Consider the following 12498-nt stretch of genomic DNA (forward strand, 5'->3'; position numbering starts at 1 on the left):
GGGAAGGGAAGGGAAGAATGGAAGGAAGGAAGGGAGGGAGGTTATAATGAGAGTGAGGCAGAGTCTGAGGGAAGTCCTGCCTTAGCACTTGGCCACCACAGGTGCGCCCAACATAAATGGCGTTGAGCTGGCCATGCCCCCTCCACCCTGGCCATGCTACGCCACCCCCACCCCCGAGGTCAAACATAACCCTGATGTGAATGAAATCGAGTTTGATACCCATGCCGTAATGTGATTTGCTAGTTTTTCGTTCACTATGTTGTGAGAACGCCGTTATATGTTTGGGACTGATCTTATTTTTTCGCCTCTACCTCTTTCTGATGATGGCTAATATTTGGTTCTTAGGCATTTCCCGGAGACAACACAACACGGATTCCAATCAAAACAGACCTCTACCTGCAAGTCGTTATCTATGACCATGTTCTCAGAAGAAAAATCTAACGGTCAGTTCTCATGAGGAATTAGATGCATTGGCAGAAATCTTTGATCTACCCTCGGAGGCCCTTGGACAGCCGTCCAAGATCCAAATGAAACAAGCATTGAGATTGCAAACTTAAATCGCAAGTTCTTTGCAGGATGCTGTCCTGTGGCTATTCATTATAGGTTTGTTGTGTTTCTTTGCCGGCTTCAAATCCTTGTAGTTACATAGTAATATTAAAAGTGTGTGCAGACACAAGGTGAGGTACTTGCTTCTTGCTGCTTTTTAACTGATGGGTTTCTTTCGCTTTAGTACATAATAAATGTCATTGTTGTCACTATAAAAATGTGTGGCTAATAACACATAAAAGGACCAAGATCAGTATCTGCAAAACATTTTTTAACTATTTTTTCTTAACAAAATTGAATTAGTCCCTTGCCTCATTTCATATACCAGAGAAAAAATTTCCCATTAGCCTAGATACTTTTCTTATAGAGAAGATATGCTGAAACAATGCAGAAAAAAACCTCTTCCATAAATACTTCTGTCAAGTAAAATTTGGGGTCTCGATTCAAGGCGAGGTTTCACAAGAACACACACTGAATGGAAAGGAGGTAGTTTATTTTCAAGAGCAAGGAATCTGTTCTCGAAAGGGAGCTACAAATGGGGGTACGGAAGCTAGAAATATTTATAGGGAAGGTAGTCTTTGTCAGGGTATAAGGATGTGGTGGCTCAGTGGGTAAGACGCTGAGCTTGTCAATCGAAAGATCGGCAGTTCAGAGGTTCGAATCCTGAGTGCCGCGTAATGGGGTGAGCACCCGTTACTTGTCCCAGCTTCTGCCAACCTAGCAGTTCGAAAGCAGGTAAAAAATGCAAGTAGAAAAATAGGGACCACCTTTGGTGGGAAGGTAACAGCATTCCGTGCATCTTTGGTGTTGAGTCATGCTGCCCACTTGACCACAGAGACGTCTTCGGACAGCGCTGGTTCTTTGGCTTTGAAATGGAGATGAGCACCGCCCCCTAGAGTCAGGAACGACTAGCACATATGTGTGAGAGGAACCTTTACCTTTTAAGATATGAGTGTGTACATGCCTCATGTGTTGTCTAATTCAAAGAAAGAGTAACTTGAGTGGGGAAAGATATTTTGATTAAAGTTACTGTATTTGCAGGCTTTCCTCTTTGATGTGCGGGTTAAGTCTGGGTAACTCATTTGTAAGTTCAAGGAAGTTTGAGCAAAGGATTTTCCCTGTTTGCTATTTTTACTTGATTTAATCAGCTTCGGCTCGGCTGTCAATTATTTAGTGGAGATGCCATTTAGCGATCTTCTGCAAAAAAATGTATTTATCTTTGCTTCAACTGTTGTTTTTAGTCTTGATCAATTGTGGATTATGTTAATGGTTAATGGTTAAAGTTGGAGATAGTGCAGAAATGGAGTCAATTTTATATAAAAGAAATACTTTTGACACTTCAAAAGAATCAATTATCAGATTCCGCTCTATGATTCATTCCAAGAGGCAACTCAACCAAAAAGATTCATATAGTCTTAACAAATGTGCACGAATCAGAATAATAGGTAAGTGAAACTGAAATTAAGTGTCAGTCATTTCCTGGCATCTGGAAGTCTGCCTTGTCTCCTGCTTTTGATTCCAGGTTCCTGCAAAATACTAAAAATTTAGAAACCAAATTCCTAAGAATTTAGGAAACTTGCTGTTTTGTCCTTCAATTCAGTGGGGTTTACTTCCTTGACTATTATAGGAATTAAAAAAAGAAACAGGTAAGTAATAGGGATAGAAAAATGATAATAAATGTGCAATGTTAATTGTATCAAACATGTTTAGGAGCAATGGTTTATATTTATACCAAAGATAAGTAGATTGAGTATTCTGAACATATCTGGAAGATACCACCTTGTAGGTCAGGGGTGTCAAACTCGATTTCACTGAGGGCCGCATTGGGGTTGTGTTTGACCTCCGGGGGGGCCGTGGTGGGCGTGGCTGTGGTGGGCGTGGCCAGCTCAATGTCATCCATGTTAATAATAATAATAATAACAGAGTTGGAAGGGACCTTGGAGATCTTCTAGTCCAACCCTCTGCCCAGGCAGGAAACCCTTCACCATTTGAAACCCTTCACCCTTCACCGTGGTGGCTCAGGTTGTAAGATAGCCTGTTATTAAAACACAGCTGCCTGCAGTTACTGCAGGTTCTATGTCCCACCAGGCCCAAGGTTGACTCAGCCTTCCATCCTTTAGAAGGTAGGTAAAATGAGGACCCAGATTGTTGGGGGGGCAATAAGTTGACTTTGTAAATATACAAATAGAATGAGACTATTGCCTTACACACTGTAAGCCGCCCTGAGTCTTCGGAGAAGGGCGAGATATAAATGTAAAAAAAAAATTAAAAATTCAGACAAATGGTTGTCCAATCTCTTCATTAAAAGCTTCCAGTGTTGGAGCGTTCATAACTTCTGGAGGCAAGTTGTTCTACTGATTAATTGTTCTAACAGTCAGGAAACTTCTCCTTAGTTCTAAGTTGCTTCTCTCCTTGATTAGTTTCCACCCATTGCTTCTTGTTCTACCCTCAGGTGCTTGGGGGCTCCTGGGGTGGCCTGAGCGCTCTGCCAAAGAAAACGGCCTCTCAAGCTTCGTTTTTTGGCTGCCATGGCGTCCTGCAATGCTCTGCCAACGAAAATGGAGCCCAGAGAGCCACACACGGCCCTCCAGAGCTCCGGGAGCCGGTCCTTCGCTGTTTCCAGGGTGGCCCCGCAGGCCAGATCTAAGTACCCCGCAGGCTGGATTTGGCCCCAGGCCTTGCGTTTGACACCCCTGTTGTAAGTTGTGAGGTAGAAAAATAAAACCGAAGGTTTTACCATTAGGTTCATTCAGGACATTTGAATCCCCCCCACATCTGTTGTTCTCCAGATCAGGGGTCTCCAACCTTGGCAACTTTAAGACTTGTGGACTTCAACTCCCAGAATTCCTCAGCCAGCTTTGCTCCAGATGTTCCTGAACTACACTTCCCACGATTTATAACAATGCACATTTTGTTCCCAACACACCTGGAGGGCAAACCCCGATCTACACAATTTCCAATCCACCACACGAGAATCCCTTCCTTCCTTCCTTTCTCCTTCCTAAAGGGTCTCAGGCAGAAGCCAGGGAAGCTAATTTCGCATCTCCGCGGAGAGCGATTCCCTTCGTTAGTTTGCAAATCTCTAATTAAAAGGACCCCACCTATTTAAGTGGGGAACAGATGACGCCATGGGCCAAGTGCTTACAGGAAGGGCTGGGAAGAAAGCAGCCTGGGAATTAGCAAAGAATCGAGGAAGGCATTGAGAGGAGCAGCAGCTCCAGGGCTGCTGCTTTTTAAAGGACTATACTGCTTTTTAAAAAAAGAGAGAGAGAGAATGAAAGGACACCCAGGGCTGGGATGCTTGCACACTGAGCAGGTTCTTCAAAGTGCGGCAATTTTTAAGAGGCCCCAAAATGGAAGAAAATTCATTAAGAGATGGGAGAGGTAAAATTCATTAAGAGATGGGCCCAGTTCCAGGAAGCTAACATGATGAAGGCAACGCAAGGACGGTCCAAAACTGTCTTTCAGTTTAGAGCCACATTATGAGCTGAGATTTATTTATTTATTTATTTATTTATTTTGTCACACAGTATATATGAGCGTAAGCATGAAATAACTATACAGTATATAAATATATATATATATAAGTATGAGTATGTAATAACTAAATTAATTGAATATAAAGAAAGGAAACAATAGGACAGGAACGGTAGGCACTCTTGTGCTCTTATGCACGCCCCTTATAGACCTCTTAGGAATGGGGTGAGGTCAATAGTAGACAGTTTTTGGTTGAAGATTTGGGGATTTTGGGAAGAGACCACAGAGTCAGGTAGTGTATTCCAAGCATTAACAACTCTGTTACTGAAGTCAAAATTTTGCAAGGGTTCTCTGCCCAGTTGCTGGGTGGTGTGGCCATGGTGGGCGTGGCCAGCTCAATGTCATCCATGTTAATAATAATAATAATAACAGAGTTGGAAGGACCTTGGAGATCTTCTAGTCCAACCCTCTGCCCAGGCAGGAAACCCTTCACCATTTGAAACCCTTCACCCTTCACCGTGGTGGCTCAGGTTGTAAGATAGCCTGTTATTAAAACACAGCTGCCTGCAGTTACTGCAGGTTCTATGTCCCACCAGGCCCAAGGTTGACTCAGCCTTCCATCCTTTAGAAGGTAGGTAAAATGAGGACCCAGATTGTTGGGGGGGCAATAAGTTGACTTTGTAAATATACAAATAGAATGAGACTATTGCCTTACACACTGTAAGCCGCCCTGAGTCTTCGGAGAAGGGCGGGATATAAATGTAAAAAAAAAAAAAATTCAGACAAATGGTTGTCCAATCTCTTCTTTAAAAACTTCCAGTGTTGGAGCGTTCATAACTTCTGGAGGCAAGTTGTTCTACTGATTAATTGTTCTAACAGTCAGGAAACTTCTCCTTAGTTCTAAGTTGCTTCTCTCCTTGATTAGTTTCCATCCATTGCTTCTTGTTCTACCCTCAGGTGCTTTGGGGGCTCCTGGGGTGGCCCGAGCGCTCTGCAAAAGAAAACGGGCTCTCAAGCTCCGTTTTTTGGCTGCCATGGCCTCCTGCAATGCTCTGCCAACGAAAATGGAGCCCAGAGAGCCACACACGGCCCTCCAGAGCTCCGGGAGCCGGTCCTTCGTTGTTTCCAGGGTGGCCCCGCAGGCCAGATCTAAGTACCCCGCAGGCTGGATTTGGCCCCAGGCCTTGCGTTTGACACCCCTGTTGTAAGTTGTGAGGTAGAAAAATAAAACCGAAGGTTTTACCATTAGGTTCATTCAGGACATTTGAATCCCCCCCACACCTGATGTTCTCCAGATCATGGGTCTCCAACCTTGTCAACTTTAAGACTTGTGGACTTTAACTCCCAGAATTCCTCAGCCAGCTTTGCTCCAGATGTTCCTGAACTACACTTCCCACGATTTATAACAATGCACATTTTGTTCCCAACACACCTGGAGGGCAAACCCCGATCTACACAATTTCCAATCCACCACACGAGAATCCCTTCCTTCCTTCCTTTTTCCTTCCTAAAGGGTCTCAGGCAGAAGCCAGGAAAGCTAATTTCGCATCTCCGCGGAGAGCGATTCCCTTCGTTAGTTTGCAAATCTCTAATTAAAAGGACCCCACCTACTTAAGTGGGGAACAGATGACGCCATGGGCCAAGTGCTTACAGGAAGGGCTGGGAAGAAAGCAGCCTGGGAATTAGCAAAGAATCGAGGAAGGCATTGAGAGGAGCAGCAGCTCCAGGGCTGCTGCTTTTTAAAGGACTATACTGCTTTTTAAAAAAAGAGAGAGAGAGAATGAAAGGACACCCAGGGCTGGGATGCTTGCACACTGAGCAGGTTCTTCAAAGTGCGGCAATTTTTAAGAGGCCCCAAAATGGAAGAAAATTCATTAAGAGATGGGAGAGGTAAAATTCATTAAGAGATGGGCTCAGTTCCAGGAAGCTAACATGATGAAGGCAACGCAAGGACGGTCCAAAACTGTCTTTCAGTTTAGAGCCACATTATGAGCTGAGATTTATTTATTTATTTATTTATTTATTTTGTCACACAGTATATATGAGCGTAAGCATGAAATAACTATACAGTATATAAATATATATATATAAGTATGAGTATGTAATAACTAAATTAATTGAATATAAAGAAAGGAAACAATAGGACAGGGACGGTAGGCACTCTTGTGCTCTTATGCAAGCCCCTTATAGACCTCTTAGGAATGGGGTGAGGTCAATAGTAGACAGTTTTTGGTTGAAGATTTGGGGATTTTGGGAAGAGACCACAGAGTCAGGTAGTTTATTCCAAGCATTAACAACTCTGTTACTGAAGTCATATTTTCTGCAATCAAGATTGGAGTGGTTAACATTTAGCTTAAATCTATTCTGTGTTCATGTATTGTTGCAATTGAAGCTGAAGTAGTCTTTGACAGGAAGGACATTGTAATAGATGATTCTATGAGTTAAACTCAGGTCATGTCAAAGACGGCGTAGTTCTAAATTTTCTAGACCCAGGATTTCAAGTCTGGTGCATAAGGTATTTTGTTGCATTCAGAGGAGAGGAGAACTCTTCTTGTATAATATTTCTGGACACGTTCAATTCAATGTTCTGATGAAGGCAGAACTTGCTCAGGTAGAAGCAACATTCACAACATAAACCAACAGCGGCCCAAAGCACAAAGCAGCCTTTCCTTCCATCGGGGTCTCCAGATGTTCTCCCACAATTCCCAGCTTTGCACCCGTAGTAATCGCCATGGAAGGCTGATTGGTAGGTTGCTCTGTAGATTGGATCCCAGGCAGCAGCTAACTAGGTCTCGCAATGCAGGAGTGGGCTTCCAAAATTTTTGCAAGGGGTTCTCTGCCCAGTTGCTAGGTGGGTGTGGCCATGGTGGGCGTGGACTAGTCGGCCTTCTGCACCATGAGGTGGGGGCTTTTTGCCCTTCGGGGGCTTTTGTTGAGCCTCCGGGAGGGCAAAAACGGCCTCCCCAGGCTCCAGAAGCCCTCTGGAGGCAGGAAATGGGTCCGTTTCCGGCCTTCCCGAACTTCCGGTAGGCCCATTTTTTGCTCTCCATGAGCTCCGTGTGCGCCCTGCACTTACCTGCATCCAAAATGGGCCATGTGGGGACTCCTGGGAGAGGAGGGTTGGGGTGGGCAGGGCCACTCAGGAGTGGGATTTGGGGGTTCTCCGAACTACACAGAATCTTAGCTAGAGGTTCTCCCTTGTTTTTTGTTGAAAAACAAAAATTTGTATACGGAAAGAAGGCGCAGTGGTTAGAGTGCAGTACTGCAGGCTACTTCTGCTGCCTACCGGCTGCCTGCAGTTTGGCAGTTCAAATCTCACCAGGCTCAACGTTGACTCAGCTTTCCCATCCTTCCGAGGTGGGTAAAATGAGGATCCAAAATTGTTGTAGGCAATAGGCTAACTCTGTAAACCGCTTAGAGAGGGCTGTAAAGCACCGTAAAGCGGTATATAAGTCTAACTGCTATAGCTATTGCCATGGGGTATAGCACAAATACATGAATCTTTAGCAGTTGATAAGGAAGCCCAGCTACAGGTGGTCCTCGACTTACAACAGTTTGCTTAGTGACCGTTCAAAGTTACAACGGCACTGAAAAAAAGTGACGGGTGACCATTTTTCACACTTATGACCATTGCAACATCCCTGTGGTCATGTGATTTACATTTGGATGCTTGACAACTGACTCGCGTTTATGTGTCCTGGAGTTCTGTGATCCCCTTTTGTGACCTTCTGACCAGCAGAAATCAATGGGGAAGCTAGATTCACTTAACAATCGTGTCACAATTGTAAGAAGGAAGGAGAGAGGAGCAGGAGAAGAAGAATCGTTGCGAAACGAGGGAGATGAAATGGTAGGAAGGCAACCCCAAGCATGTTCAAATTTATTAGGGTGAAGAACGAATCAATATAAAAATTAAAAGAGAAATATATATATATATATATATATATATATATATATATATATATATATATATATATATATATATATATATATATATGTGTCTTTGGTTGTTCGCGTTTTCTCCCGTGTAAAATTGGAAGTGTCTTGGCGACGTTTCGACGAAGTCTCATTCGTCATCTTCAGGCTTCAGCTTCGTGCTTCTGGGAGCAATGTGTGATCGCAGCTGTTTCTTCCTTTTAACTGCTAGTGGGGGTTTGAACTGATTGGGTGGGAGCTTGGCTGTGCTCTGATTGGCTGGGGGTGTGTCCTGTTTGGGTGGGGGCTTGGTTGTGCTCAATTTAGTCTGTGTTGCAGGGGAATTTGAGCTGGTGAGCTGCATAGCTGTTGTTTGGCTTTGTGATCGTGCTACATCTTCATAGTGGGTGTCAGTCTGCTGCATGTATGGATTGGAGGGGTTTGAAATGGCTAATGTTGCAGCTGCAGTCTGGCTTCTGGTCCTTGGTCGTGCTTCATGATCAGTGTGGGTTTGGGTCTGCTTTCTGGGTGGATGTGCGGTGGTGACATCCTGTGTGGACCTCGTGAGTGTGGGTCTGGTGTCATTCCTCGTGTTAAGGACTCGTTTGTCAATAAGGGCGGGTTTCCAAATGGCTGGTAGGCGGGAGGTGTCATCTCATTTGTTCATGCTGTGTGGGCGTTTTTCTATCTCAATGGCTTCTCTGATTATTCTGTTGTTAAAGTGTTCAGTTTTGGCGATAGTTCTGGTCTTTTTAAAGTCAATATCATGTCCTGTGACTTTAAAGTGTTGGACCAGGGAAGAAGTTGGTTCCTCTTTTTTGAATGAGTTCTTGTGTTCTTCAATGCGTGCACTTATTCTTCTGTTGGTTTGTCCAATGTATGTGGTGGGGCAGGCGGTGCATGGGATTTCATATACTCCTTGATTTTCTAACTCAATTTTGTCTTTGGGGTTTCTTAGGATGGTGGATATTTTTCTGTTTGTGCAGAATGCTGTCTTGATGTTGTGTTTGTGGAGAATCTTGCTGATTCTGTCTGTGGTGCCTTTTATATATGGGAGGAGGGCTGTGCCATTTTCTTGTTATATATATGTTTTCTGAGGTTTTCGCGGGTGTTTGTATGTAGGTCTTTGGTTATTCGGGTTTTCTCCCGCGTAAAATTGGAAGTGCCTTGGCGACGTTTCAACGAAGTCTCATTCGTCATCCTCAGGCTTCAGCTTCGTGCTTCTACACATTGCTTCGTACACATTGCTCCCAGGCAGGCTGAAGCCTGAAGATGACGAATGAGACTTTCGAAACGTCGCCAAGACACTTCTAATCTTACACGGAGAAAACCCGAACAACCAAAGACCTATATATATATATATATATATATATATATATATATATATATATATATATATATATATATATATATATATATATATATATATATATATATATATATTTTTTTTCTGAGGTTTTCACGGTGTTTGTATATAGGTCTTTGGTTGTTCGGGACGAATGAGACTTTCGAAACGTCGCCAAGGCACTTCCAATTTTACGCGGGAGAAAACCCGAATAACCAAAGACCTACATATATACATACATATATATATATATATATATATATATATATATATATATATATATATATATATATACACACACACATATATATATGATTAACAATGGATAAGATAAGAAAACTAATTGAAATAATGTTAAGAAACTAGGATTTGAGGGCGGATGGTGATGCTGTTTATATAATAAGTATAGAAGTATTAATATTAAAAAAAGTATGGAAAAGAACATTTTGGCAAAAATTGTAACTATGTAAAATGAAATTGGATATAAGTTGTATAAGATATGATACGGCCAATACTCTGTTCATAAAATATGTGTGTGTGAAAGAAAAAATCAAAAAAACTTGATTAAAAAAAATAATTGTGTCACTAATTTAACAACTGCAGTGATTCACAAATGTTTCACTTATCAACATAAATTTTGGGCTCAATTGTGGCCATACATTGAGGACTACCTGCACAGAAATGTTTTTCAACCTTGGCATCTTTAAGATGTGTGGACTTCAACTCCCAGAATTCCTCATCCAGCCATGCTGCTAGCCAGGAAAGACTATTCATAGAATCATAGGGCTGGAAGGGAGTTTGGAGGTCTTCTAGTCCAACCCTCGATTGTCTCTGATTGTTTCTTGTCTACAATCTTTCTTGCAAATAATATTTTTGAAAACATACAGTACAGTGGTGGGATTCAATTTTTTTTACTACCGATTTTGTGGGCATGGCTTGGTAGGCGTGGCGTGGCGTGGCTTGGTGGGCGTGGCAGGGGAAGGATACTGTAAAATCTCCATTCCCTCCCCACTCCAGGGGAAGGTTACTGCAAAATCCCTATTTCCTCCCAATCAGCTGGGATTCGGGAGGCAGAGAATAGATGGGGCGTGGCCAATTAGAGGTGGTATTTACCGGTTCTCCGAACGACTCAAAATTTCTGCTATCGGTTCTCTAGAACCTGCTGAAACCCACCCCTGATACAGTATATCTTCATGTTCACCTCTTTTTAATGGAGAAGGATACTGTATAATAGAAACATTTCCATTCCTGCAGAGAAGTGTTATATCTCTTAAACGTTACTTTTAAAATAACTTGTTATCCATTTCATCTAATCTAGTCCTCTGCCAGGAAATTGTGTGTTTCATCTTGCGCTTCAAACCACTAACAAACATAACTGCACCACTTTCAGAGGCAATCAGTTAATACTGAACCATAAAAAAATTATTTCTAACTAATAGGTTTACTCATTAAAGGTAATTTTAAAAGGTAATAATGGATTGTTGGTTTGCTGGGTTTTATTATAGAAAATTCCAAGTAGTTTAAATCAACTAGAGTATCATTTCGGAATAAAGCAAAATGAAAACAGGAAACCTGTCAGACTTGGAAACTGAAATGAGGCAGGTGCTAAATAAGACAGTGATTCAAATGTTACTAGAATAAAGTAATCCTAAAGAAAATTAGCTTTAAAAAATGAACAAGCACCTGCAGTATTATGACAATAGTCTATATCAGGAGTGTCAAACACAAGGCCCATGAGCTGGATTTGGCTCGCGATGTGGTCAGATCCAGCCCACGAGACCATCCTGGAAAATGTAAGGAGCCAGCCTGCGTGGCTTTGGCCCAATCTACCCAATGCAAAGAGGAAACATGCCAGCAGTTTGGGGAGTGGCTTCAAGCTGGCCATGCCCACCCAGTCAGCCACGCCCACCTGCCCGCCCCCAAGGTCAACCACAGCGCTGATGCGGCCCACAATGAAATTGAGTTTGACACCCCTGGTCTATATATATGGAAAACATTGTGGGGTTGTTGTTGTTAGTTGTGAAGTCGTGTCCGACCCATCGCGACCCCATGGACAACGTTCCTCCAGGCCTTCCTGTCCTCTACCATCCTCGGGAGTCCATTTAAGCTCACACCAACTGCTTTAGTGACTCCATTCAGCCACCTTGTCCTCTGTCGTCCCGTTCTTCTTTTGCCCTCAGCAAAGTCATTGTTGGGAATAATTTCTATGATTAAGATGATTGTCTTGCTGAGAATGTTATTTTTATTTCAGACAATACCAGTGCTAACTGATGTATGATGTACCACTTACACAATGGCAAAAGAATATGTCCGAATTTGTCTGCCAAGGCACGAAATGAAGAATTAAATGGAAATTGCTGCAGGATGCCAAAGAAACAAGGGTTTAGGGTTATAAGACTTCAAATTATATTTTGTAGCTTTTTGTTTGGAGTGAGTGACTTTGAGAAATAGGAGAAACATGATTTAAGATTTGGCTGGCACAGCTACTTATGGTATAATAAAGTTAAGGTCAATTTAAGTTTTAAAAATCATTTCATTAGATGGAGCATAATGTGAATCTGAAATAAGTAGAAGGCAAGATTGTCTCCTAAAATCCCATTATGGTTGTCACTTCAAGAAGGTTTTTATAGAAGAAAAATTGTAGTTAAACAAACTAATTAATTTATGTTGATATACTGATTTTTTTTCCTCAAGGAGAATTTAAGTTAAAAAGAAGACTTGGAATTGGAAGGTTATACATGTCATTGGTTTTTCTGTGTTCGGCTAATGCAAAGATTTAAATTTGATAAAGAGTTATGAGTCTGAAAATGGTAAGAGTCATGTAGAATTGTGTACAAATGATGATCATATTACTGTTAAATGGAACAAACTTTTACTGAAAATGGAAACAGAGGATGGACAGGTTAAAGATGATGTGATAAAATTGGCAAAAAAGAAATAGGCGAATATGTAGGAAAAAAAGGTTAAATGTACACTGTATTATAATCTTAAAGTGAACTTTGGTAAAATGATATATGGCTGTTATTATTTTTCTCTTAGAAAATTAATTTTCTATTGTAGCATGGCTACAACAATATTCAGTACGGTAAACCTTCTGTTAGTTAATCAATTGCAATCATGTGTGGGATTTATTTATTTACCTTCCGTGTTGCTGCAATGCGTTCATTCATCTGGTGGGTGAAAACAGTGGGAGGTTTCAAAGAAAAACTTTATTATGT

At 41.9% G+C, this 12498-nt stretch overlaps 1 protein-coding gene across 1 annotated transcript in view; it reads left to right on the forward strand.

Annotated features, from left to right (window-relative positions):
• Nucleotides 1-12283, forward strand: part of CFAP299 (cilia and flagella associated protein 299) — a 349756-nt gene extending 337473 nt beyond the window's left edge. Inside the window, exons 7-8 of the mRNA XM_058193437.1 lie at nt 346-603; nt 11532-12283. Coding sequence (XP_058049420.1) covers nt 346-441 — 96 coding nt within the window. The 3' untranslated portion in view covers nt 442-603; nt 11532-12283. The remainder of the gene's footprint in view (nt 1-345; nt 604-11531) is intronic.
• The last annotated feature ends 215 nt before the right edge of the window (nt 12284-12498 follow it).

The sequence above is a fragment of the Ahaetulla prasina genome, chromosome 8, assembly GCF_028640845.1.
Source record: "Ahaetulla prasina isolate Xishuangbanna chromosome 8, ASM2864084v1, whole genome shotgun sequence".
In the NCBI taxonomy this organism is placed as follows: domain Eukaryota; kingdom Metazoa; phylum Chordata; class Lepidosauria; order Squamata; family Colubridae; genus Ahaetulla; species Ahaetulla prasina.